Here is a 23,738-nt window from a genome sequence, read left to right as displayed (position 1 = left end):
CAGGCTGGATAAATCCTTCCCTAGTTTAAGGCAGTATTTATAATCACAGCTAATCTCTTTTTATTTCAGTTTTACAAAATCAAGCCCAAGATATTTGCAGAATGAAGAATCAGTTTTAATGATTCTTACTATCACTAAAAAGAATGATACATTCATGGTTCATAAATCACCTTTAAAATTAAAATTATAAGTAAACAACTCTTTAGGCAAAATATAAGAACTGTGAGGGCAACAAACCACAGATCTCATTGAAACACAGTTAATTATTGTTATCTGATATACATATAGCAGATATATATACTATAAATATGTAATATATATTCAGTGGCTGTTTTCACTCAACGAAGACAGGATTGAATCATTACAGGAGAAATCATACGTACTAGAAACCGTGAACCATTTAATATCTAGTCCTTTAGAACAAGTTTACCACCCTTTGGTCTAAACCAGCAATTCTCAGCCCATGGGTCATGACATCTTTGGGGGTCGAATGACTTTTTCATAGGGGTTGCTTAAGACCATAGGTAAATACAGATATTTAATTACAATTCATAAAGGTAGCAAAATTACAGTTATGAAGTAGCAATGAAAATAATTCTATGGGTGGGGTCAACACCACATGAGGAATTGTATTGAAGGGTTGCAAGCATTAGGAAGGTTGAGACTCACTGGTCTAGACAGTTTCAAGGTACCATCTGCCCCATCTCTGTGGTTTCTATGATCATTTATACTGAAGAATGACAGACACTTGTACCTCCAACTGAGCTTCACAGAGCACTACACACACCTTCAAGAAATTGTCATGCTTCTGAGCATCATATTTGGGTATTTTGTAGTTTGTTATTTAAAATAAAAACTCAAAAAGAGCAATGAGTATGAAGTGGTTTAGGAGTGTCTGTTCAAGTTTTCAAACTAATCTTCCAAGAGGGACTTTGTAGCTAAAGAAAGTTGGACTTCTAAGCAATTTTCAAGCAGGGACCATATTTCATTTTCCTCTTTTTCTTTAATAGTGCACATATGATGCAAAAATCAACTGAGAATTTCTTCAAAATTCTACTTAAATGCCATTGCATGACCTCTTCCAGTCACACCCAAATTAATTCCCATTTGTTTTATGAGGGATTAAATTAATAAATGATAACAGGCCTATGTCAATTAAGGGTCAGATTGTCTTCTTTGCTCAGAAAAACATATAATTCTCTAAATATGTTATCACGATCCGATGTCTGCCTTCTGTCCCTGCAGCTTGGTATTTTCTAAAGAGGTCTCTACTCACTTAAGATCCTCAAACAAGCCTCTACTAAACTAAGATTATCTTAGGTGTTCACCTAACAGTTCCTTTGATACCTGCTGTCCCTCAGAGTCCAAGAACTCCCTTGTAACTGGTCTTTCCTTGCAATTCTTTTTCTTGCTTCCTTTGTATTACCTGGGATTCTCTCAAGTTGCCTAGACACAGAGCTACAGAGCCACACACCATAAAACATAGACACTGCCAGGTTTCTTGTGGGCAGAGCGTATGTCTGATGGTGTAGAATGTGCATAGACTTGGATCCCTAGACACACCCTGGCCTAGTCAGATCACTGTGAGTTGCTCCCACAGACCCTTTCTTGGTTTCAACAACCAACATACCTTTCCAGCATGGCTACCTTGGACTTCTCCAAATCGAGTTGCTTCTGGAGTTCATCTGTCCTTTCCGGGAAGGGCCAAAGAATTTGACTTCTGGTCAGTGCTGCTGCGGAAGGTCTCTGCTGTGGATCAGGGTGGATCATGCTCTGAAGATAGATTTAGGAGCATGGAAAGAAACAGAAGTTTCGATAGTGGCATCATCGCCCCATTCAAGCCAACTTCAGTTCAACATCTGCTGCTGGGTCTTGTGAAACTGCTTTTCCTCAGTGAAAACTTGTTCTGCCTTCAGCAGAAGGATCACCCATGTCTAATAAAACCATTCGTCTATACTTAGGACTTGGATTTAATGGTTGTGTTTGAGAGCTAGCTGGTTTGCTGATTTGCTAGTCTAATATTTTAATTATAAAGGGAAAAACTGGAGCTATATCCAAGTTATAGGAAAGGCCAAGACCCAGTTCTCCCAACTCAGTTCAGTTTCCTTTCCACTCCACTGTACTCCTTTGTCTCTTAGTGACTCTGAAAGATCACTTACCTCAAGGCAGACAGCATCTGTAGCCTAAGACGAATTGAATATTATAGCATCACCATGTGATTAATAGATGAGCATCTCTCTGTGTGTCACTAATAGTGTCAAAGGGTGACAAATACACTGGACTTTCCGTAACCTTCCACTTGGGATCCGAGTTCAGAGCAAACACCGCCATCCACTCTATAACTGTCCTACAGTTCATTTGATTTGAAACCAGAATAATGCTATCCTCTTCCTGGGGATGTTGTGAGGGTTAAGTCAATTAGCATAAAGTATACAGTATACATAGCACAGGGCTAACACTTTGATACCCAGTAAATGTGAACTAGATATGATTCACTTACATGCATAATATATGTGTATACATATATGAATGAATGATTAGGCTATGAACAAAAGAGCAAGAAAAAGGTTTTCCTCTTTCCAGGACAGAAAAAATGAAAGTAGAAGGAAGAATCAGTAACTGCATTTGAAATTTGCAGGTAAAAAAATGTAATGTTTAAGGAAGTAGGTATTTCTAAAGCAATGTTAGGGACCCTAACCAACCTTGTTTGCTAACCCATGATTTTTTGAGGGGGTGACTCTAAATCTTCCTGGTAGTATTAAGGTTGTTGGGGTGTGTTTTTGGTACTGCTTTGTTTTGTTTTTGTAGCTGTCTTTGTTTCAATATAATATTCCCCTTTATTATCATTATGCATACTTATGTAGAAAGACCAATATCACAGGTTTTTAAATTGACATCATGCCTTTTCCCTAGTAGCTCAAGTAAGTGGTATTGTCAATTACCAAAGCATTGCTTATTGTTTTAAAGATCCTCATGAGGTGATTCTTTTAGAAACTCTGTCATAACTGACCATTGACAACAGTGCAAGCCTGATGTTGGAAGGGAAAGACAAGGTTTGAATTTAGAATGACCAATTATCAACAAAATACAAGAGCCCCTCTAAGCTTGAATTTCCTCAGCTGCAGAAAGATGTGCCACCTGCCTAGGTTACTAGGAAGAACAAATAAAAAGTAGCCGCATGAGGGTATTGTAGAAGTCTTCTTAAGAAGTTCCAATCTGTCCTGTTTTCTCTGACCTTCCTACTTCCTTCCTCCTGTTCACATGACCCTGACTAAATTCATATTGACCTAACCCACCTCCACCACCACCACACTTCTCATTTCATTTAAAATAAATATGTCTCATCTTCAATTCATCTCATGAGGTTCACCTTGAGTAGACCATAAAAGTCATCTGAGAGCTCCTGGGCAACGTCTGGAAAGTTCCCCTTGCGGATATGATGCCACATGTCACCGTTACTGGGTAATGACTCTGCTCCTGCAGCCATTGCAATTGTTAACCCCAAGGAAAATATGTCTCCTTTGGGAAGGTGTTGATAATTCTACAAAACAGAAGACAGGGAGACCAGTTAGTCTGCCAAGTAAGTTGAGTCTAAAATGTGACTGGCAGAGGTCTAATTACACGGAAGCTCACAAAACTATGGCACAGTTATATGTACTGAAGTTGCTGGTTTATACCTAAGTAGCTAAAGGGAACATAAACAAACCTTAGTAATATTGCTGTGCCTGAAAGCCTAAGGTAGAATCTCAGCATCATTTTGTTCTGTCAGATTCACTGAGGCTTAATTGATTGATGATAATAATGATGATAACTGATCACAAGAAAATGTTTTTTTCCCTGAGTATTACCCCGAAGGAAGTTACAGTCTTGCTGGGTCGGACTTCACAGGAATTCTAGAAGATGGATAACGACTATTGCCATTTTAGTGATCAGAGCCGATGGGTTATCAACATGCTAAAGACAAGATGACCATGAAGGTAGGGTTTCCTTTCTCCTATGCAACCCACTAGACTAAGAATTCTAGAAATTCTAGAAATAGTGAGGGACCTTTAGAAGGAACTGTGTAACTATTGATTCATTGTTGATGAGATAGCATTCCTGTGCTTTGGGGGAAGTTCTTTACGGTATTTGGTCTCCATTCTGAATGGAAAAGAGACTGTTGAGTTTGAATTACAAATATCTACTCTTCATTTGGGGCATCATGAGCCTTCGTCTGAGAGTCAGAAGGTTGAAATGAATTATAAGATTCATTGCACATCTGTAGTCCCAGCTATTGGGGAAGCTAAGGCCAGATGGCCACAAGTTTGCAGCAGCCATATGGACAACATGGCAAGACTCCATGTCAAAAAATTAAAAAGTGGAAAAGAAAATGATTTCCACTCCCATTTCCCTAATGTATACCTCTCGCAAGATCTCCTTAGCCAGGAAGCGAATATCTCCTTCTTCCACTTTCGGGTTGCTGATTGATGTCACATGGCCCAGGTCACCTTTTAAAAACAGAAAGAGGGTGTTTTAAAGAACATTGCTCTCTTGGAGATGAAGTGAATGCAGTCATCAGCTTATTTAAAGTACTATGCTGACGGGATAGAAGCAGACTCACCAATTTTATACATCACACTAGCAGAGAGAAACCAGTCAGCCTCATTTTCAGTCTCTTCTGGACCTACAGGAGAGTCACTCTGCGACTTATTACAAATGAAGATATTACCTGAAAAAAAAAACCAGAGTAGACATAAGTAATAATTTCTGAGCTCCCACCCAACAGAGCCTTTCAAGGCCATGACCTTGCAGCTTCCCTCCTCTGGTGTGGTTGTAGAGTGATTATTCATCTTTGAATGTTATATTTTTCTATGGTGTGTGTGTGTGTGTGTGTGTGTGTGATATTCTGTCTCCCTATCTCTGTCTCATTATATAGCTCTGGCTAGCCTGGAACTCATTATGTAGATCAGGCTGGACTTGGACACAGAGATCAACTTACATCTACCTCCTGAGTACACATGTAATCTCTTTCCTCACAGCAGAACAGCCAGTGCTGGATAACACCTCTCTAAGCTGAACTGACTCCAATAGTCCCCATCCTCATGGTTACATGCCATTTCAAAATAAACAAAACCCACAAAATAATAACTTCTCCTTAGGTGTCACACTGAAAAGTGACAAACACATTCATTCCGTTCACTCTGATCAGGGCTGACTTAGAGACAATATAGCATTAGTTACAAACACAATCAGAATGTAGCTGACACACTCTCAGTTTTCTATGTGGTCAATTTAACATCTAGTTTTATATTTTGATCTATATGAGAAAGTGTCTTTTCCCCTTGGGTCCCCTGTCTTAACAAGAAGATGGCAAAAGATATTTCACTGAGTTTGTTATGGGAAGCGAATGGAAGAAAATAATTCTAGACAACACTATCTTTGAGGTTGAAGGTACACAGGTGCACATTTTCACAATAGTTCATAAAAGACAAAATACAGAAGGAATACGGACAGAAAAAAAAAAGATACTAACTGGGTTTGATGTCCAGGTGCACCATGCCAAAACTGTGGATGTACTTAAGTCCCAAGGAAACCTGTAGAAGGAGGTCTTTGAGTTTGGCCTCGTGGAAGTGGCTACCAGACTTGGCATTTTCGGATATCACAGCTTGCAAGCTCCCACCTGGGCAGGAATTGTGGCGAACAACCGGGCACATGAAGAAAACAGATGTGAGTCTCACAGGTGGAAATGACATAGAAAATGATCATGAGAGATTTGACCAATTTCAGTTCCTAGTTAATATAAAGCTCCCCACAACGGAGCCAGAGATGCCAGGATTTCAGGACTTTGAAAGAAGAAAATGAGATTCTAGTTTCTCAATATGTGGCCAGATATATAATATGTAGCTCCCTGTGTCAGATATGACAACTAACATTTTAAGAGAGGTACCTAATTATTAACCATAGGACGATCAAGCCAACTTGGGTAGTTACTATTGGTGTTTATAATCAGCCCCAAGTCAATGTCAGGATAGTCGTTATAGAGCATTAGTAATTTTACTGTGACCCCTATTCCATGAATAATAGATCATAAAATTAGAAGTTTAATGGTTGTGACTCAAAATTTAAAAACTCCATATATGCCCGAATCCTGTTCGAGCCCCAGTGTTTGTACATTGACTGTAGACTATCTTGACTTCTCTGTCATCAATAAGATATAAGTCCTGAGCTCTTGCCACCCCTGGACTTGGACACTCACCCTAAGGTGTTAGGATGTCTCTGAACACTTTGTTCAATGAATTAGAGTTCATGGACAAGAGGTCTTCAAATTCAAGTCTTGGCTCCTACCAGCAGGTACAAAGCCTAGAGTCCTATCTAAAAGTAGGGTCTAAAAGAACAGCATTAAGGATGTCTGTGCTTAAAAGTATTCCATGTAAACATTAAAGGCCAATTTGTCATGCTAAAATAAGTACATTCGGTAAGAAAAATCCACCCTTTTCAACGCATACAATGAGATGATAAAAGGTTACTTCTCTAGGAATCTTAGAAGAAGAATTTACATAAGGAAGACAAATATTTTCAATTTTGCTAAACGTGAAACTGAATTTGTAGGTGAGGTTAGTACATGTCAACAAGGAGGGGCTGCATCCAGGAGACTTGTACTGGCTGCAGCCAGCCTGGGCATTCCTAAGTGGCAAGAACCACATCTCACTCACATTCCTCTGGCTGAGACTGGAGTATAGTGCACAGTTTTCTGAATTAGATGTTTGCCTTGGCCATAGAGAAAGCAAGTAAGTTAAGGACCTCCGTCAGAACACAGTCTAAGAATGGAGTCACATGAGAACTCTGAGCAACTGGGAGAAAACTCCAAGAAAACAAGAGTCTTTCTTGGGACCTAAGTTTCTTCAAAACACAGAACTGTTCTTGGAATGTGTTTCCGTGCTCCTCCCAGGTGTAGCAGATAGGAGTGAGTTCATTTCGGCTGCTGTTACACATGTGCATTGTGGAAAAACATGTTTCTGCCATGTGCAGCTTGTCTTTGTGATTGCAAATCAAAAGCATTTTACCCCTTGGCAGAAAGAACATCTTTAAAACGTACATGTTTTCCTCTGTGCTAGCAGGGCCTAAACATATCACAACAAATAAAGAGCATATAACTTCTAACAATAAATGTAAAAAGCCGGTTAACAATGCAATGGAATATTTCATTCAGACCTACATATCCTCACAGTATCCTTTCATGGTGTTGTTGATATTACTGATAATGTTCTGCTGACAGGGTTGTTCCTTGTTTGTTCAGTGGGAAAATACAACCATTTATGACATTCTAAGGTGGATGCTGACCCTGGTGTGTCCTCTTATTCTAACAAATAGGACCAAGAGTTGGCTTTATGGAATTTCAATGGCAGAAGATTCACATACACAAATATTGTCATTACAGAGAGATAAATAGTCTAACCCAAAATTAGTTGAAATTCTGGGAGCTGTTGAATCTATTGGAGAACTTTTAGTTGTCTAGGCTCTTCCAGGGGTGACTTTCAAGGTATCTTGACAAGAGTCAAGGAGGAGAGGCCATCTGATTGATTCAGGCTTAAGAGGGAAAACTGTGTGACATGGGTCTCTACTAATAGTCATCTAATATGTATTTGTAAGACTCTAAATCACTTACAGTATCATCTAAATTAAAATCACAGCCGTACAGTCGGGCAGTGGTGGCACAGGCCTTTAATCCCAGCACTCGGGAGGCAGAGGCAGGCGGATCTCTGTAAATTCGAGGCTAGCCTAGTCTACAGAGTGAGTTCCAGGACAGGCTCCAAAGCTACACAGAGAAACCCTGTCTCAAAAAAAAAATCATGACTGTATGTGCCCAAGTCAGACTACTAGTCCGATGCTAGGAGATGAGCAATGAAATGGGAAGACATGGGATGAAAAGAAGGAAGGAAAAGTAGGGGGTGGAGCCTTGAAGGAGGAGGAATGAGGTCTTGGAAAAGTTCCACCTATAGAATTACAAATTGCAAAATCAGTTAAACATCACTGAATGAGCACTCTGTGAAGGTAGTGGGGTCAATGTAGTGAACCTATTCCCTGCAACCTCTCACCTACCACTTCTAATCTGAAAGCCACCGACAGGTTTTTAAAGTCCTGGATAGTACTGCTACCTTTTGTCTTGCTGATACTATTTCCTACCACAGGATCACCCATATTGGGATTCCTTCTGTCTGTTAGGTCAGACCCACTCTCAGTTCTTTGCCTTTAGCCCGCCTGATGTTCCAACAACTGGAAACCTTCCCTCTGATTTCCTAAACTAACCTGCTGAAAGGTCTAACTCAAGCCTTGCCTCCTTTAGGAAATCAGACGCTGTTCTATTTTTATCATGCATCAGGTATTGACTCTGCTAATATTTCACCTGTGCTAATGTCAATTCTCAAATGACTTCTGTAATAAATATTACCATCCATTTATGCCATTTTGAATGGCATCCCAGTAATTAATTATACAGGCAGTGAGCATCAGAATTGGGCTGTAAACATAGGCCCCTTCCAGTACCCTGTCGTAATTCTCTGACTGCTTCTTTACCCATGACTGTACCAGACGGCTTTGTTCCAGATTGTCTGGTACAGCACCTGGAAGGATTTATCAATCCTTCACAATCTTGAGTATTTCTCTATCTAGAGCTTAGTAGAGGGTCAGACTTAGGGAAGGCATCCAAATGCCAAAATAAAGTAAAAGATGATTGGAGTAGAAGCAACCTCCCCATCTCAATATTTCTGGAACTTTTTCATTGACTCTACAGCATATTAACATTTTACTCTGCTAGTTAATCTTCCTTATTTCATACTCTGTGCTAATAGAAAAAAATCATGGAAAGCAAACCGGTTTTCCTTCTAGAAAAAGGGGAGGAGAAAAAAGCAGGGAGCTTCAGGTTTTAATATGAGGGAGCTGGGAAGAAAAGGTGATTAAGAAAAGTCTTAATCATAAGCATAAAGAAATGTTGCACCTCCCTAAGAACTATTAGAGCAAAAGGAAGGGGTGTGGTGAATTTAGAAGTGTGGGGAGGGGAAGACATGCAAAGACCACAGCTTAAGGCTGGAGCATCTTTTCTATAAAGGAAATGATTAAAGAAATGCCAGGTTGTTGTTTTGCAATATGTGTGTGCCATCCCTTGGTCTTTCACAACAGGATTTGCTCACTCACTTAGTTTTCTGATAGAGAAGCTTTGTTACCCGTCATTATACTCAAGGCCAGGCTGGATGACTATACCTGGGGCCTTCAGGGTGCAATGAAAGTACCGGAAGACAGACATAGAAACACTCAGGGTGGCTGTGGGAAGGAGGATTTTCAAATATTCTGTGGTCAGAGTATGTACTGTTACCCCTAAAATTAGAATGGATTTTACTCAGCTTGTGAAAAATACACCTGAAAGCACCAAATTGGGTCACAGCAGCATCCCATTGCCTGTACTGTGGTGAGAACAAGTAAGCTCAAAGGTTTGGACCAGCAACAACATGAAAGACCCCTAGACTCGGAAATCCCTAGAAAACTAAGTGAGACACTGAAAGCCTTACCAAACCAATTATAACTAGGACCTTTATTCTAACCTTCCCCCAAATGGTATGGTTTATACCTTTCCAGTACCTGACAGATGGTAACAGAATTGTTTAAGCTAGTATGGTAACATTTTTTCCAGTATAAGATAAACTATGAAGGGATTAATAGCATTTTTATATCAGCTATACTGGCTTTGCATGACACAAGGCACACACACACACTCCAACTCCATTCTTATTCTGCTTTCAAGCACAAGCATCTTTGGTGTGACTCCAATATGTAAAAGCTTAAACTGTGAGGAGGCAAATTTATTTCCAGAATTTTAAAAAGTATATCCCTTTCTGTGTATTAGTCCACAGTCTTACCGTTACAGTATTCATTCTGAATGATCATGTGATCGTTTTCTGTCCATGAAGAATAGTAGCGTACCACATGGGGGTGATGGCCAAGCACTGCATGAGCATAGACTTCATGCAAATCCATACTCCCAAGGGAAAGAGAAGCATTTAGAAAAGTTAATTGAGATAATATAGATTCAAAGATTTTGACAATATTTTTATTTTATATGCATTGACATTTTGCCTACATGTATGTCTGTGTGAGGGGGCTGGGTCCCCTAGAACTGAAGCTACAGACAGTTGTAAGCTGCTATGTGGGTGATGGAAATTGAACCCAGGTCCTCCGGAAGAGCAGCCAGTTCACTTAACCACTGAGCCAACTCTCCAGCCCAGATTAAAAGATTTTTAAGGGAAACATAAAAGACATTAAAAATAAAATATTTTTTTGCCGGCCTGCTGCATGCTTAGTATTTTATCTATTCAGTCTTTCTAGATTCTTGGTAAGATACACTGGAAACCATGATGAGAGGAAGTGACTGTCCATGGTGAAACTGGTAATAGTAGACCTCAGGGCAGAACCTTGTCAACCAGTGCCGGAGTCCATGCTTTATTCATTGAGCGTGGCACATAGAGAGGTGCCGTCTGTGCTTGCTTTCCCAAGAACAGGTGTGCTTTGGGTCTTAATTTCACTGCATCAGAGTGCACATTGTAGCTTGTTATGCCTGTTAATAGGCACTACAAGCAGGCCATCACACACTTATTGTGGACGTTCTGATGGGTCTGTCTTCTTCATGAAGGCTAGGTAGTCATTAGAGTCATGATCAAACCCAGCCAATCTGATGAGCTACAGGGGAAAGCTTTGGGAGAAATATGCAGTCTACAAAAAAGAAAAGCAAATTCTGTCCTTGATCGACATCAATATTAAAACAAAAGCCTGTAATATCTGGCTCCACATGGTCGGTATGGATGAAAGAAGCTCACAAAAGCATCAACTCAATCTAAAAGTAGTTTTTTCCTTATGTATCATAGGAAAAATGAAAAGTTAATTCTGGGAGTTAAATATAAGCATTGCTAATAGTTTTCCTTTGCATACAGTATCAAACTTCACTACTGAATTTATTGTTAGTATGTGTACTGGTTAGTTTATTGTCAACTTGGTACAAATTGGAGCCACCTAGGAAAAGGGAATGTCAGTTGAGGAATTATATAAATCATATGAGCCTATAGCCATGTCTATGAAAGATTGTTTTTGCTTGATATTTGGTGTAAGGGCCCAGCCCACTGTAGGAGGTACCAATTTTAGGCAAGTATGAAAAAAGCAGGCTGAGTTAGGCAGTAGTGGCACATGCCTTTAATCCTAGCACTTGGGAGGCAGAGGAAGGTGGATCTCTATGAGTTCAAGGCCAGCCTACCAGGAAGCAGTGTGCCTCCGTAGTTTTCATCTCTACTCCTGTTCAGACAGTTTTTGTCCTGACTACCTTCCATGGTGGATTGTGACCCAGAAGCATAAACTGAAATAAACCTTTTCCTCCTCCACAACTTGCTTTTAGTCACAGTGTTTATCACAGCTGCAAAAGTTAAACTAGAAGAGTACAAAGTAGAGATAAATCACTGATAACATTTCCTATCTGACAGTATTTCAGAGGAACATAAGTAGGTACCAGGAAACCGTTCCAAAACTCAATTCATTAGAATGACAGTAAGACCAATACCAATAGACAGAAAATCCAACAAATTGAAAAACAATGGCATGCATGGGCTAGTGCATGCTTTTCATCCCAGTAGAGGCAGGCAGATCTCTAAGTTCAAGGTCAGCCCGCTCTACCTAGGGTTCTAGGCTAGCCAGAGTTATATGGTGAGATCCTATAATTACAAACAATAATATGATCTGAAGCTATCAAGTTCTGTTTTAGGAAATGCCACTGGTGTTCTGGTTGATTCAGTAAAGCGATGAACATAAAATGACATCCAAAATGGTAGGGACAAATTTAAAATCAAGCAAATGGGTATTTTCATTGATATTGGTGCTATTTTTGAAACTATAGAGAATCAATATAGTACGACATCCAAGTTTGTTCATCTAGTACTTTTCAAAGGTACTCACTCATTTGATGATCCCGAGAATGGTTTTGAAGAACGCTTTATTGCATAAAGGTATCCATCTAGCCTCTTAATGCACTTGTAGACTGTACCAAATTCCCCAACCCCAATTTTTTCTAGCTCCAAAAATTCCTTTTCATAGCGGGAAGCCATATCAGTTTCTTGTAGAATACTCTACAATATTTAAAAAGAGAGAGGGGATAAGTCTTCCTATATACCATGAGCAATAAGACAGAGCTGTGTTTCATTTCCAAAACTGCTTTTTAAAACGTGAGGCAAATGCAATGCGTTCTCTTTGCGCTGGTCGCTGGTAATCATGGTAGCAAAGAGTTTTGCCAATGGCTGGCCACACCGGTGTCCTTTGTAACCTTACATACAAGTCAGTCCTGAACCTAGTCAGTTTTAAATGTCCTTTCCTTTATCTGATCAGACCATTCTGTTCAGAGACCCACAGTTTCTGAAGCCTAGCACAATCAATACCAAAAACTCCTCTTGATTCTCTACCTTTCTCAAGGCCTGGGTACTAAATTTCCACCTTAAGTTGAATAAATCTTCTTGTTTCAATTTATTTTCACAGAAGTCTTAATCTGGGAAACAAAATTATCAAATGTATTAATCCGTCACATGTGCTCAGCATTACCTCCCCCTAGTGGCCAGCTGGTAATATCACTCATTTTCCAGCTAGTAAATCAACCAGGGAAATCAGTTTTCTGTCTGGACTGTGAAGTCTAGTATTATGATCAAAACCTCTACAACTACATGTGAATCTAATTTAAGATAATTTCTCTCTTCAACATCATCTTTTTCTTAATGTCCCAATTAGCATCTAACTTTAGCAAATTAAAAAGAAAAATCTCGACTTTACACAATCATTTTTGCATCCAATTCCCATCGGTTCTTATCAGCAAGACCTGTAATTTCCTTTGCCCATAGGGAACCCTAAACTCTGGTTCCTCCATGTCTGGATTTGCCTCCATCATCAGCTCTTTCCAAATCCTCTAGTAATAATTTTGCAAAAGGATTCTGCAGAATTAAAAGCCTAGTTGTTTCCCAAGAGAAAGTTGAACTCTGATAATAGACCCAAAGCTTTACTTCCAACTGACACTGAGTACTTTGGCTACTCCATAGCTACCAAACAGGTCAGCTTGATGTCCACACCACTGCCAGCCACTCAACCGCCCAAGTCACCCTCTTACACAGGACCCATTCCCCTGCTTTCAGAGAAATATGTTACTTCTTTTCTTTTCCTAGAATTATCTTTATACATATGTGTTCTACCACTTTGCTTTCCACGGGGATTATTTTTACTGCCCTTGCAGACTTCAAATATATGCATACATTCACACAGCACACATAGGTTCATATATAGGCTCATGCAGATCCAGGTATCTTTTTGCTTTATATTTATGTGTACATCATTTTGATATTTCAAACATGTTAGCTTCTCCTGGCCAGGGACTTTTGTATAGATATATTTTCTCCATTTATTGAATTATTTGGCATTCTATCAGAAGCTACTTAAAGACTTATAAAACAAATGAGGAATAAAATTCAAAGGAAAAAGCAGTGAAGGCATGGGTGGGAAAAACTGAAAGCCTAAACCCAGAGCTGTCTCTGTGGCAGTTACAGTAGCCAAGTGCTGACATTTAAAAATACTACATCTGGGGCTGGAGAGATGGCTCAGAGGTTAAGAGCGCTGCCTGCTCTTCCAAAGGTCTTGAGTTCAGTTCCCAGCAACCACATAGTGACTCCCAACCATCTGTAGTGAGATCTGGATCTGGTGCCTTCTTCTGGCCTGCAGGCACCAGGACACTGTATACATAATAAATAAATAAATCTTAAAAATAAAATACTACATATGTCAGAGTGTGATGTCCCAAACTTGCCATCCTAGCACTCGGGAGGCAGGAGGATCATAAATTCTAGGCCAGCTTGAGCTATGAGAAACCCCATGCCAAGGAAGAGAGGTAGTCATGGAAAGAGAGAAAGGGAAAGAATGGAGAGAATATTGACTTACTTATATGAGTAAGATTTGCTCAAGGAAAGTTTAGTAACTATCAGTGAGAACAGCTGTGTGGTCTCTGCCATTCGGCGGCACCGAAATAACAGCTGCCACTGCCATACCCGATGTGATTGACACGGATGTGCTTTGCCGTCATATACATTTTTGAGTTTTGTACACTGAATACATGCTAAGAAGTATGTTTCCATGTGCTGCAAACACCTTAAGAGCAATTTCATATCCTACTGACTTTATATTTAACCTCGCCACTCTCCTATTACTGGGCTTTCCAGCGCCTTCCCCAGTTTTCAGCAACTACAATTCAGATGCGAGAAACATTTTAGAGTCAAATGGTTATAATATTAATATGATAGGCTAGATTACCATATATGTATGATCACAAAAATGAACAAATAAGGATACATTCAACAGCTGAAATTTTACATATAAATTTCGGAACCAACGTCACTTTCTCCATTTCAATTTTTTAGTTTGACAAATAAGAGTAGCTTAATTTCTCATTCCTTCTCTACCCCAGTATGAAAGCTTCCCCCAGATTAAAAACAGAAATAGAAACTTTTTAAAGAATTATCCAAAAACTTAGCTACTGCTTGCAAACATAACAGCTGATTATCCAGAGGTAAATTATCCTGCAGCATACACTACTAAAGCCGTAAAATCTGTATGTGTGGCAGAGAGAGGAAGGGGAAAAAACAGGGAAGGGTGGAAAGGATGACGGAAGATGAAAGGAAGAATAGGAGAAAGGGAGAGAAAGAAGGTATCAGGAGAGAAAGGACAGGGTAGAGCAGACTGGGATTAAAGGGGTGGAGGAAAGAGGGAGGGGTAAGGAAAAGCTTGAGAAGGAAGAAGGAGGGAAACTGATGAGGAGGGAGAAAGGAGAAGAATGAGGGGAGGAAAGGGGAAGGAGAGGATGGAAGAAAAAGAGAAATCAAGAAGGACAGGCAGCGGAGTGAGGGGTAGAGACATACTAAATAGGACGTTGTGACTGCTGGACCCAAAGACCACACTCACCTTAGTAGGCAGCACCTGTTCTGATTTGCTTTCCCCTTCTTCCATTTCCTCACTGAAAGGAAAAGGTTAGAGCAAGAGTGATTACTCACTGAGGCCGGTGTTGGGACAAGTTCTGTGGCTGCAAGTTAATAAATTCCTTTCCTCTTCACTTCGTGTTTGGGAGTAGAGATGACCCAGACATTTAATACTGGAGCCTAGGACAGGATAATGACAGCACTGGGAGAGACCATGAACGGCACCAGTTATGTGAGGATCTCAAGAGGGAAAAGGGCTTTCCCAGAAGATAATATGTAAGCTAAGCTAAGATTCCAAGAAGGAATGGGAACTGACTGAGGCAGGGAGTGGGTGTTTCAGGACTACCACATGCTAAGACAGTGCCTTTCCACCTTCCTAAGCTACGACACTTTAGTGCAGTTCCTCATGCCGTGGTGACCCCAACCAGAGAATTATTTTCATTGCTACTTTATAATTGTACCTCTCTACTGATGTGAAACATAATGGAAATATCTAATATGCAGGATATCTGATATGTGACCCCTGAGAGTCATTCAACCAAAGAGTTGAGACCCAGGGGTTGAGAATCCCAGTGCTAAGACCTACAAGCAAGGGAGAACACCATACAAAGGGTAGGTACTGTTTCCCCAAAGGAGCCAGACAAACCTGAGACATTAAATCACTCTGTGTTCCACAACTAGCGAGTGGAAGAGCTTGGATTTTAAACCGAGTCTAATCCCAAGGCGTTTTTTCTTCACAATCACGCTATGCTCTCCTTCCAACACTGCCCCCTGACCCAGCTTTCTAATTCAGTACACAGATACATATCGCGTACAGCATAAATACGGTTTTGCCTAAGAGATCTTCAATTTGCAACAAATCATTTGTGAACATGCTTCTTTGTGTGAGCCATTTTCTGGGTCTATAGCAAGACGTCAGTGGACACTCCAGACAGCTTCTTTTAGAGAAATACAGGGGAGAGATTGCAAACAAATGGCACCATGTTCGTGAAATCAGCTGATGAACACGTGTGATTTAAACTTAATACTACACCCTGGCAACACAGTGGATACGGGAGAAAGATATTCTCTCATGAGCATTAAGAGATGTCACAAAAGAAATCAAACAAACAAACAAACAAGTAAAGAGATGTCGGGCGGTAGTGGCGCACGCCTTTAATCCCAGCACTCGGGAAACAGAAGCAGGCAGATCTCTGGGAGTTCGAGGCTAGCCTGGTCTACAAGAGCTAGTTCCAGGACAGGCACCAAAAACTACAAAGAAACCCTGTTTTGAAAATCAAGAGAGAGAGAGAGAGAGAGGGAGAGAGAGAGAGGGAGGGAGGGAGGGAGGGAGAGAGAGAGGGAGGGAGGGAGGGAGGGAGGGAGGGAGGGAGAGAGAGAGAGAGGGAGAGAGAGAGGGAGAGAGAAAGGGAGAGAGAGAGAGAGAGAGGGAGGGAGAGGGAGGGAGGGAGAGAGAGAGAGAGAGAGAGAGAGAGAGAGAGATCACTCACTACACAGTATCGCCACCACTTTCATCCAAATTATCTCTCTTCCTGCAGACTTCACCAAGTGGGGAAGGGAGCATTAGGTGTTCTACAGAGCTCTGACAGGTAGCTCTTCATTTATGTTGCTGAGTATGTATGTTTCTATTACATAAAATGAAGTATCAAAGAAAACTGGTAAAGCAGTATCCCCAAGTTAGCAAACCCAAAAGGGCAATGAGATGGCTTAGCAGGTTAAGGCACTTGCCAGCAAGCCTGATGACCTGAGTTCAAGCCCCAGGATCCACATAGTATATGGATAGGACTGATTCCCTAAGTTGTCCTCTGACCTCCAGTCATGTGCTGGGGCATGTGCATTTTCTCCAACACACACGCACACGCACACACACACGCACACGCACACACACACACACACACACACACACGAACACAATGAAGAAGGATAGGGAAGGAGAGAGAGATAGTTTAACCAAAATAATTATACCCCCCAAGTAGCACACATAATCCTTATTTAGGTGACTTCTACTATTCTGAGGCATTGGGGGGAATAGGGTACTTGGGCTGTCACTCATTAGCATCTCTGAAAGCAGCACTATCTTTTACCCTCTTCAGTTTTCCATCACCTACAGAGAAGTTCAAACAATTGCCCCGTAGCTCTCGTCACCAATATCACCAGGTATCACAAGCCAAATTCAATGCTGCAATATATACAGTTTGAAATATGAATGCTCTCCCAGTCATTAGCCTCATATTAACCAAAGGAAGTCCATCAAATTCGGTCCCTACCAACTCAGCTGTCTACTGTAAGTCAGATCTATTGCTTGCTCTGCCAGATTCCTGTCAAAAAGCTCCTTTCAGTACACGTCAGAATGGAAAGATGCCCAGGTCTCTGTGACCAACACTGACCTGCAGGGATGAGGGACACATACACAATACTTTGGTTTCATTCAAATAGAGAGCTCTTGTTCCTAACCTTATTCTAGCACTGTCCCAAAGGAGTTCACAGAAATTAAGAGAACTGTATACTTACTGGTAGCCTCTGGTTTTCCTTTTCTCATTTGATCGAAGGACTGATTTTCTATAGGACTCTGGAGTGAATGGGTTGATATTAACCAGAGACAAAGAGGTCTTCTCATCCATGAAGGGAGAAAGTGAGAGTCTCGGACGCTTAGCGCTTTGGGCAGAGAGGTTTCCTTTCAAAGTCATCTCACGTGGATTCTGAGGATGACAAAAGGCAAATCAGGATCGGAATTTAAAAAGTAAAAGAAAATTAGTGGTAGATGCTGGATTAGATATTGATGGAGACAGAGATAAATTGAAGCTCCTGATGAATCTGGTTTGTTAATCAGTTCATCCGTGTCTTTTTAAGAGACATATTTCATAGACTTCCTAAGTAAAAAGGAGAGTTCTTAAATTCACTTAAAAACACCACATAAAATAATAAGAACCCAAGTTTGCATTCTCACCAGCAATGGATGAGGGTACCCCTTCCTCCACAATCTCTCCAGCAGAGGCTATCATTGGTGTTTTTGATTTTAGCCATTCTGACAGGTGTAAGATGATATTTCAAAGTTGTTTTGATTTGCATTTCCCTGATCGCTAAGGAGGTTGAGCATGACCTTAAGTGTCTTTTGGCCATTTGAACTTCTTCTGTTGAGAATTCTCTGTTCAGCTCAGTGCCCATTTTTTAATTGGGTTAATTAGCATTTTAAAGTCTAGTTTCTTGAGTTCTTTATATATTTTGGAGATCAGACCTTTGTCAGTTGCGGGGTTGGTGAAGATCTTCTCCCAGTCAGTGGGCTGCCTGTTTGTCTTAGTGACAGTGTCCTTTGCTTTACAGAAGCTTCTCAGTTTCAGTAGGTCCCATTTATTCAATGTTGCCCTTAATGTCTGTGCTGCTGGGGTTATACCTAAGAAGCGATCGCCTGTGCCCATCTGTTGTAGGGTACCTCCCAATTTCTCTTCTATCAGGTTCAGTGTGTTCGGACTGATATTGAGGTCTTTGATCCATTTGGACTTGAGTTTTGTGCATGGTGATAGATATGGGTCAATTTTCATTCTTCTACAGGTTGACATCCAGTTGTGCCAGCACCATTTGTTGAAGATGCTTTCTTTCTTCCATTGTATACTTTTAGCTCCTTTATCAAAAATGGGGTGTTCATAGGTTTGTGGGTTAAAGTCTGGGTCTTCTATACGATTCCATTGGTCGACTTCAGTGTTTCGGTTTCTCAGGAAATTCGGGATCAACCTACCCCTGGACCCAGCAATACCACTCTTGGGAATATACCCAAGAGATGCCTGATCATATGACAAGGGCATTTGTTCAACTATATTCATAGCAGCATCGTTTGTAATAGTCAGAACCTGGAAACAACCTAGATGTCCTTCAATGGAAGAATGGATGAAGAAAGTGTGGAATATATACACATTAGAGTACTACTCAGCGGTAAAAAACAATGACTTCTCAAATTTTGCATGCAAATGGATGGAAATAGAAAATAGTATCCTGAGTGAGGTAACCCAGACCCAAAAAGATGAACAAGGGATATACTCACTCATAATTGGGTTCTGGCCATAAATAAAGGTCAGTGAGTCTATAATTTGTTATCCTAAAGAAGCTAGATAAGGTGAACCCAAAGAAAAACATATAGCTATCCTCCTGGGTATGGGAAGTAGACAAGATTGCCAGGCAAAAATCAGGATCTTAAGGGTGGGGTGGGAGGGGGGTAGGGGAAATGGGGAGAGAAAAGTGAGAAGGGTAGGATGGGGAGAACTTGGGGCAACGGGATGATTGGGATAAAGGAAGGTTGGATAGGGGAGCAGGGAAGCACATATCTTAATTAAGGGAGCCATCTTAGAGTTGGCAAGAGACTTGGACCTAGAGGGGCTTCCAGGTGCCCAAGGCGAGGTCCCCAGTTAGTTCCTGGGGCAGCTGAGGATAGGGAACCTGAAATGAACCTATAGGGAACCTATAGCCATACTGATGAATATTTTGCATATCATCATAGAACCTTCATCTGGCAATGGATGGAGATAGAGACAGAGACCCACACTGGAGCAATGGACTGAGCTCCCAAAGTCCCAATGAGGAACAGAAGGAGGGAGAACATGAGCAAAGAAGTCAGGACCACAAGGGGCACACCCACCCACGGAGACGGTGGGGTTGATCTATTGGAGCTCACCAAGGCTAGCTGGACTGTGATTGAAAAAGCATGGGATAAAACCGGACTCTCTGAATATGGCGGACAATGAGGGTTGCTGAGAAGCCAAGGACAATGGCACTGGGTTTTGATCCTACTTCATGTTCTGGCTTTGTGGGAGCCTAGCCTGTTTGGATGCTCACCTTCCTAGACCAGGATGGAGCGGGGAGGACTTTGGACTTTCCACAGGGCAGGGAACCCTGACTGCTCTTCAGACTGGAGAGGGAGGGGGAGAGGAGTGGGGGGAGGGGGAGAGGAGTGGGGAGAGGGGGGAGGAGTGGGAGGCTGGGAGGAGGCGGAAATTTTTTTTCTCAATAAAAAAAAAGAAAACAGAAAAAAAAATTATAAGAACCCCATGAAATGAAATAAAGAGATTAAAAATAATCTACATGTATACATTCCTAAATATATAAATACAATCTGCTCAGTCCTATAATGTTACTAGTATGTATATGATTTCAGGGTTGCTCACTTGGTATTCCCTAGAGAACACCACTTTTTCTACTCTCAAAATCTTTTAATTGCCTGTAGGTCTTTGTCTAGGGTAAGGAAAAAGAAGCCAGAGGCCATGAATTTGAGAAAGACAGAGCATGCAAGGGGAGAGTGGTATGGGGATATGGGGAGGAAAGGGAAAGGGGGAAATAATGCAACTATAATAATTTTTAAATGAAAGAAAAATGACTATAAAAATAAACAAAGGAAGAAAAGGGTCTTTATCTATTAAAAGAGTTTATCAGGAAGAACGGCAACATTAACACTGTGCATTGCCCAAGCTTAGAAGGAGAAATGAAAGAACAGAAGAGTTATAAAGATTTTTAAACTAAACACACCCTAACCAGGAGCATTTTACAGAGGTATAATTTAATATAAACGACCATATGTGTGTGTGCACTCATGAGTGACCGGCACTGTTGTAGATGTTTAAAAATAAGGAGGTCTCTCTTCCCTTAGAGTATATATTCTAGAGAAGTTTAGTGGTGATAGTTCAAGGTATTAGTTCTAAGAATGGGTAAATATACCAGGAAATAGAAAATAACCACTACAATTATTCAAGCAGATGATAAAGCCCTCCAGACAATGTTTTACACTTATGCTGAGTGGATTGTTATTAAACAATAGCAGCTCTAAAAGTTATATATATAATCTAAAATAATCTCTTAAGATTTTAGGGCTTTCACCCTGACACTGTTGGAGCCACAAGACCCAGGATAGACCAGAGACCTAGGATTCAACCAAACATGACTACAGAGAGAGAGAGAGAGAGAGAGAGAGAGATTCTGCTATACTCATAGATTGGTGTCTAGCCCAGTTTTTATCAGAGGCTTCATCCAGCAGCTGATAAAAACAGATTCAGAGACCCACAGTCAAACATTCAGTGGAGCTCAGGGAATCCTGCGGCAGAGTGGGAGGAACGATTTTAGGAGCCAGAGGGGTCAAAACCCATAGAATCGACTACCTGGGCTCATAGGGGCTCAGAGAGACTGAAATGACAACCAAGGAGCCTGCATGGGACTGACCTAGACCCTCTACATATGTTACAGTGTATAGCATGGTGTTCTTGTGGGATTCCTAACAGTGGGAACAGGAGCTGTCTTTAACTCTTTTACCATCTTTTGGGACCCTATTCCTCATACTGGGTTGCCTTGTCCAGCCTTAACATGAGGGGAAATGACTAGGGTTATTGCAACTTGATAAGCTATGTATGGTTGATATTCATGAGGTGCCTGCTCTTTCCTGAATAGAAATGGAGGAGGAGAGGAGTGGGGGGGTCAGAATCGGAGGAAGGGAAGAGGAGGGAGGAAAACATTGGGATGTAAAAGTAATAATAACAACAAAAATCACTAAAAAGATTTCAGGGCTTTGATATGGCTATAAACAGCTATCAATAAATAGAAGAATGAAGACTTGCCAATACAGCTGAACCTAGGTTTATCCTGAATTTGACCAATTTGCCAAGTTCAAAGACAAAGGATCCTGAAAGAACAGGATGTTATTAGATCTACGTGTCAGGATCTAGAGAACTACCCATGCTGTATTTCTGCAAGCACACAATAGTATACACGTGGTCAAGATAGAACTCTACAGCATGCTTGTTGCACTTGGGATCCTACTATTTTGATTCTTTGACTTTTTAGTGTAACATCAGAAGCCAAACTACCTCTGATTTGTTAAATACGAGCTTTCAAAGATGGTTAGACTTAATAGATACTCAATAAAAAATTGACATAAGCAGAAATGAAAGATGTTATGGAACATACAACTTAGCATAATTTTGTAGGTGAAAATAGACCAGTGGCATAGTCAAGGATTTTTTTATAAGTGTCTTAATGTATCTTAGAGTTCACAGAGTGAATAATCTTATGACTGTGTTCAAAACCCACACTGAAAATGTCATTGTTTTCTAGTGAATTTATCATAAAAAGGGCTATAGTTTCAAAATAAGCAAAACTATAGTACATAATGCTATGTCCCCATTACCAGTGTAATCTTGGAAATAACTCAGAATTGTACTAGACCATTCCCCCAATGAACATTAGTTTTATAATGCTAAGTACAATGCATCTTTCACATATTTAATGCAGCGTGTCCAAATCTGCAGTGCTTCCCATAATTCTTCTGCCATATTTTAAGGAAAATAAAAAGAGTCTATGAAATTTTCAGATAAAAACAAGGAAAAAAATCATACCATGGCAGATGACACTAGGATTTCTAGCTTGGAAATATGAAGGCCAATAGAATTTGTGGTCACCAATAAAAGGAAAGATATTAATATTCATTCTTAAATAAAGCTTTGCCTGAAAGTAGAGCAGTTTGCAAAGCAGATAGAGAGGGTGTGTGCACTCCAGAGATTGTGGATAGATGTCTAATGACAATGCTGGCCGATTAAGGGAGATGTGAGGGACAGCTACTTGACTTCTGAAGATCATGGTGAGAAGGCAGCCTCTTGTCAAGACAGCGTTGGAGTGTTTGCAAGCTGCTAACTCAGAGGCCGACCAAGCCTCTGAGTCTTGAATCTACGACGTTGCGATGTAATCACCATCAGCTAATGTTTAACGTGATCAGCTGCGCCAACCTTACTAATACGCTTTCTTCAGTGTTCTTCAGTGGTTCTGCTAAGAATCCCTTATGGAGAAGGAAATGACACCATTTCTGCCCGCACCTCATAGAAAAAGCAGAAATATGCCTACCCTGCTTTCCTGTGCTTCAGCAGCAGTGTCTCCAGAAAGCAGCACGAGTTGATACCCTGCTCTGTTCTCATCCTGATTTAAATGTACTGTAGGGAAGTGGGTATTTTCCCTATTGTATTTCCACCTATTTTCCCAGGCTCTATTCTATACCTGTTCTTCATCTTGCCATGGGCCAAGATCAGTAGCACCTGTCTTCTCATAGCAGACATGTGACCTGATTCCCAGCCATGGCTTCACTGGTCTCCTAAATGCCACATGGCTTCAGTTGTTTTCCATGTCCCACATAGCCAATTATTTATTCCACATATCTGTTTTATTCCTCCCCCAAACGTGTATATCCTCAGTGTCTCCTGTCTTGACCCCAGGCTCTACCTATTTAATCAAGCAAGAGGCCTCGCCATTATCTTCCATTCCTCTTTTCCATGCAACACCCCATCAATTTACCACTAGTTCCTGAACTTCTCTCAATTTAAGCCCTGCACACGCCTGTCCTAATTCTGGCCCTTTTCTGCTCTCAACGGAATCCATTGTGAATTGTTCCCTGTGTCAAGACTTTCTCTGATCTAGTCTACTTTCTGGACTAGAATACCCATACTCAAAACCATTGCATGGTTAATTCAACACTTTTAGGATAGACTGTTCATCTCTCCTACACAAAGACTACTGTTCCACTGAATAGCAAATGATTTTCCTTCCCCTCAGATACTCAGTGGATGCTTGAGGGTCTCCTTTCCCATCTTTACTTAGCAAACTCAGGTTCATTATCCAAGTCTGTTCTCAGACAGTTCTTCCTTTAGAAAACTGCCCTCACTGTTTTGAACCTTAATTCCAAATTTCTGTTCCTCAAACTCTGCCATC

General features: G+C 40.8%; 1 protein-coding gene across 1 annotated transcript in view; it reads right to left on the bottom strand.

Annotated features, from left to right (window-relative positions):
- The window catches only part of Wee2 (WEE2 oocyte meiosis inhibiting kinase), a 33,772-nt gene that overhangs the window by 394 nt on the left and 9,640 nt on the right, over nt 1-23,738 (bottom strand). Inside the window, exons 6-15 of the mRNA XM_041635117.1 lie at nt 17,523-17,710; nt 14,998-15,049; nt 13,152-13,154; nt 11,968-12,137; nt 9,891-10,009; nt 5,513-5,659; nt 4,601-4,708; nt 4,402-4,487; nt 3,371-3,541; nt 1,631-1,773 (exon numbers count right to left, since the gene is read on the bottom strand). Coding sequence (XP_041491051.1) covers nt 1,631-1,773; nt 3,371-3,541; nt 4,402-4,487; nt 4,601-4,708; nt 5,513-5,659; nt 9,891-10,009; nt 11,968-12,137; nt 13,152-13,154; nt 14,998-15,049; nt 17,523-17,710 — 1,187 coding nt within the window. The remainder of the gene's footprint in view (nt 1-1,630; nt 1,774-3,370; nt 3,542-4,401; nt 4,488-4,600; nt 4,709-5,512; nt 5,660-9,890; nt 10,010-11,967; nt 12,138-13,151; nt 13,155-14,997; nt 15,050-17,522; nt 17,711-23,738) is intronic.

The sequence above is a fragment of the Microtus oregoni genome, unplaced genomic scaffold, assembly GCF_018167655.1.
Source record: "Microtus oregoni isolate MIOR12 unplaced genomic scaffold, Mior012 000046F_ref0000063, whole genome shotgun sequence".
Lineage (NCBI taxonomy): Eukaryota > Metazoa > Chordata > Mammalia > Rodentia > Cricetidae > Microtus > Microtus oregoni.
Note: the sequence above shows the minus strand (reverse complement) of the source record. Positions and strands in the feature narration are given on the sequence as shown.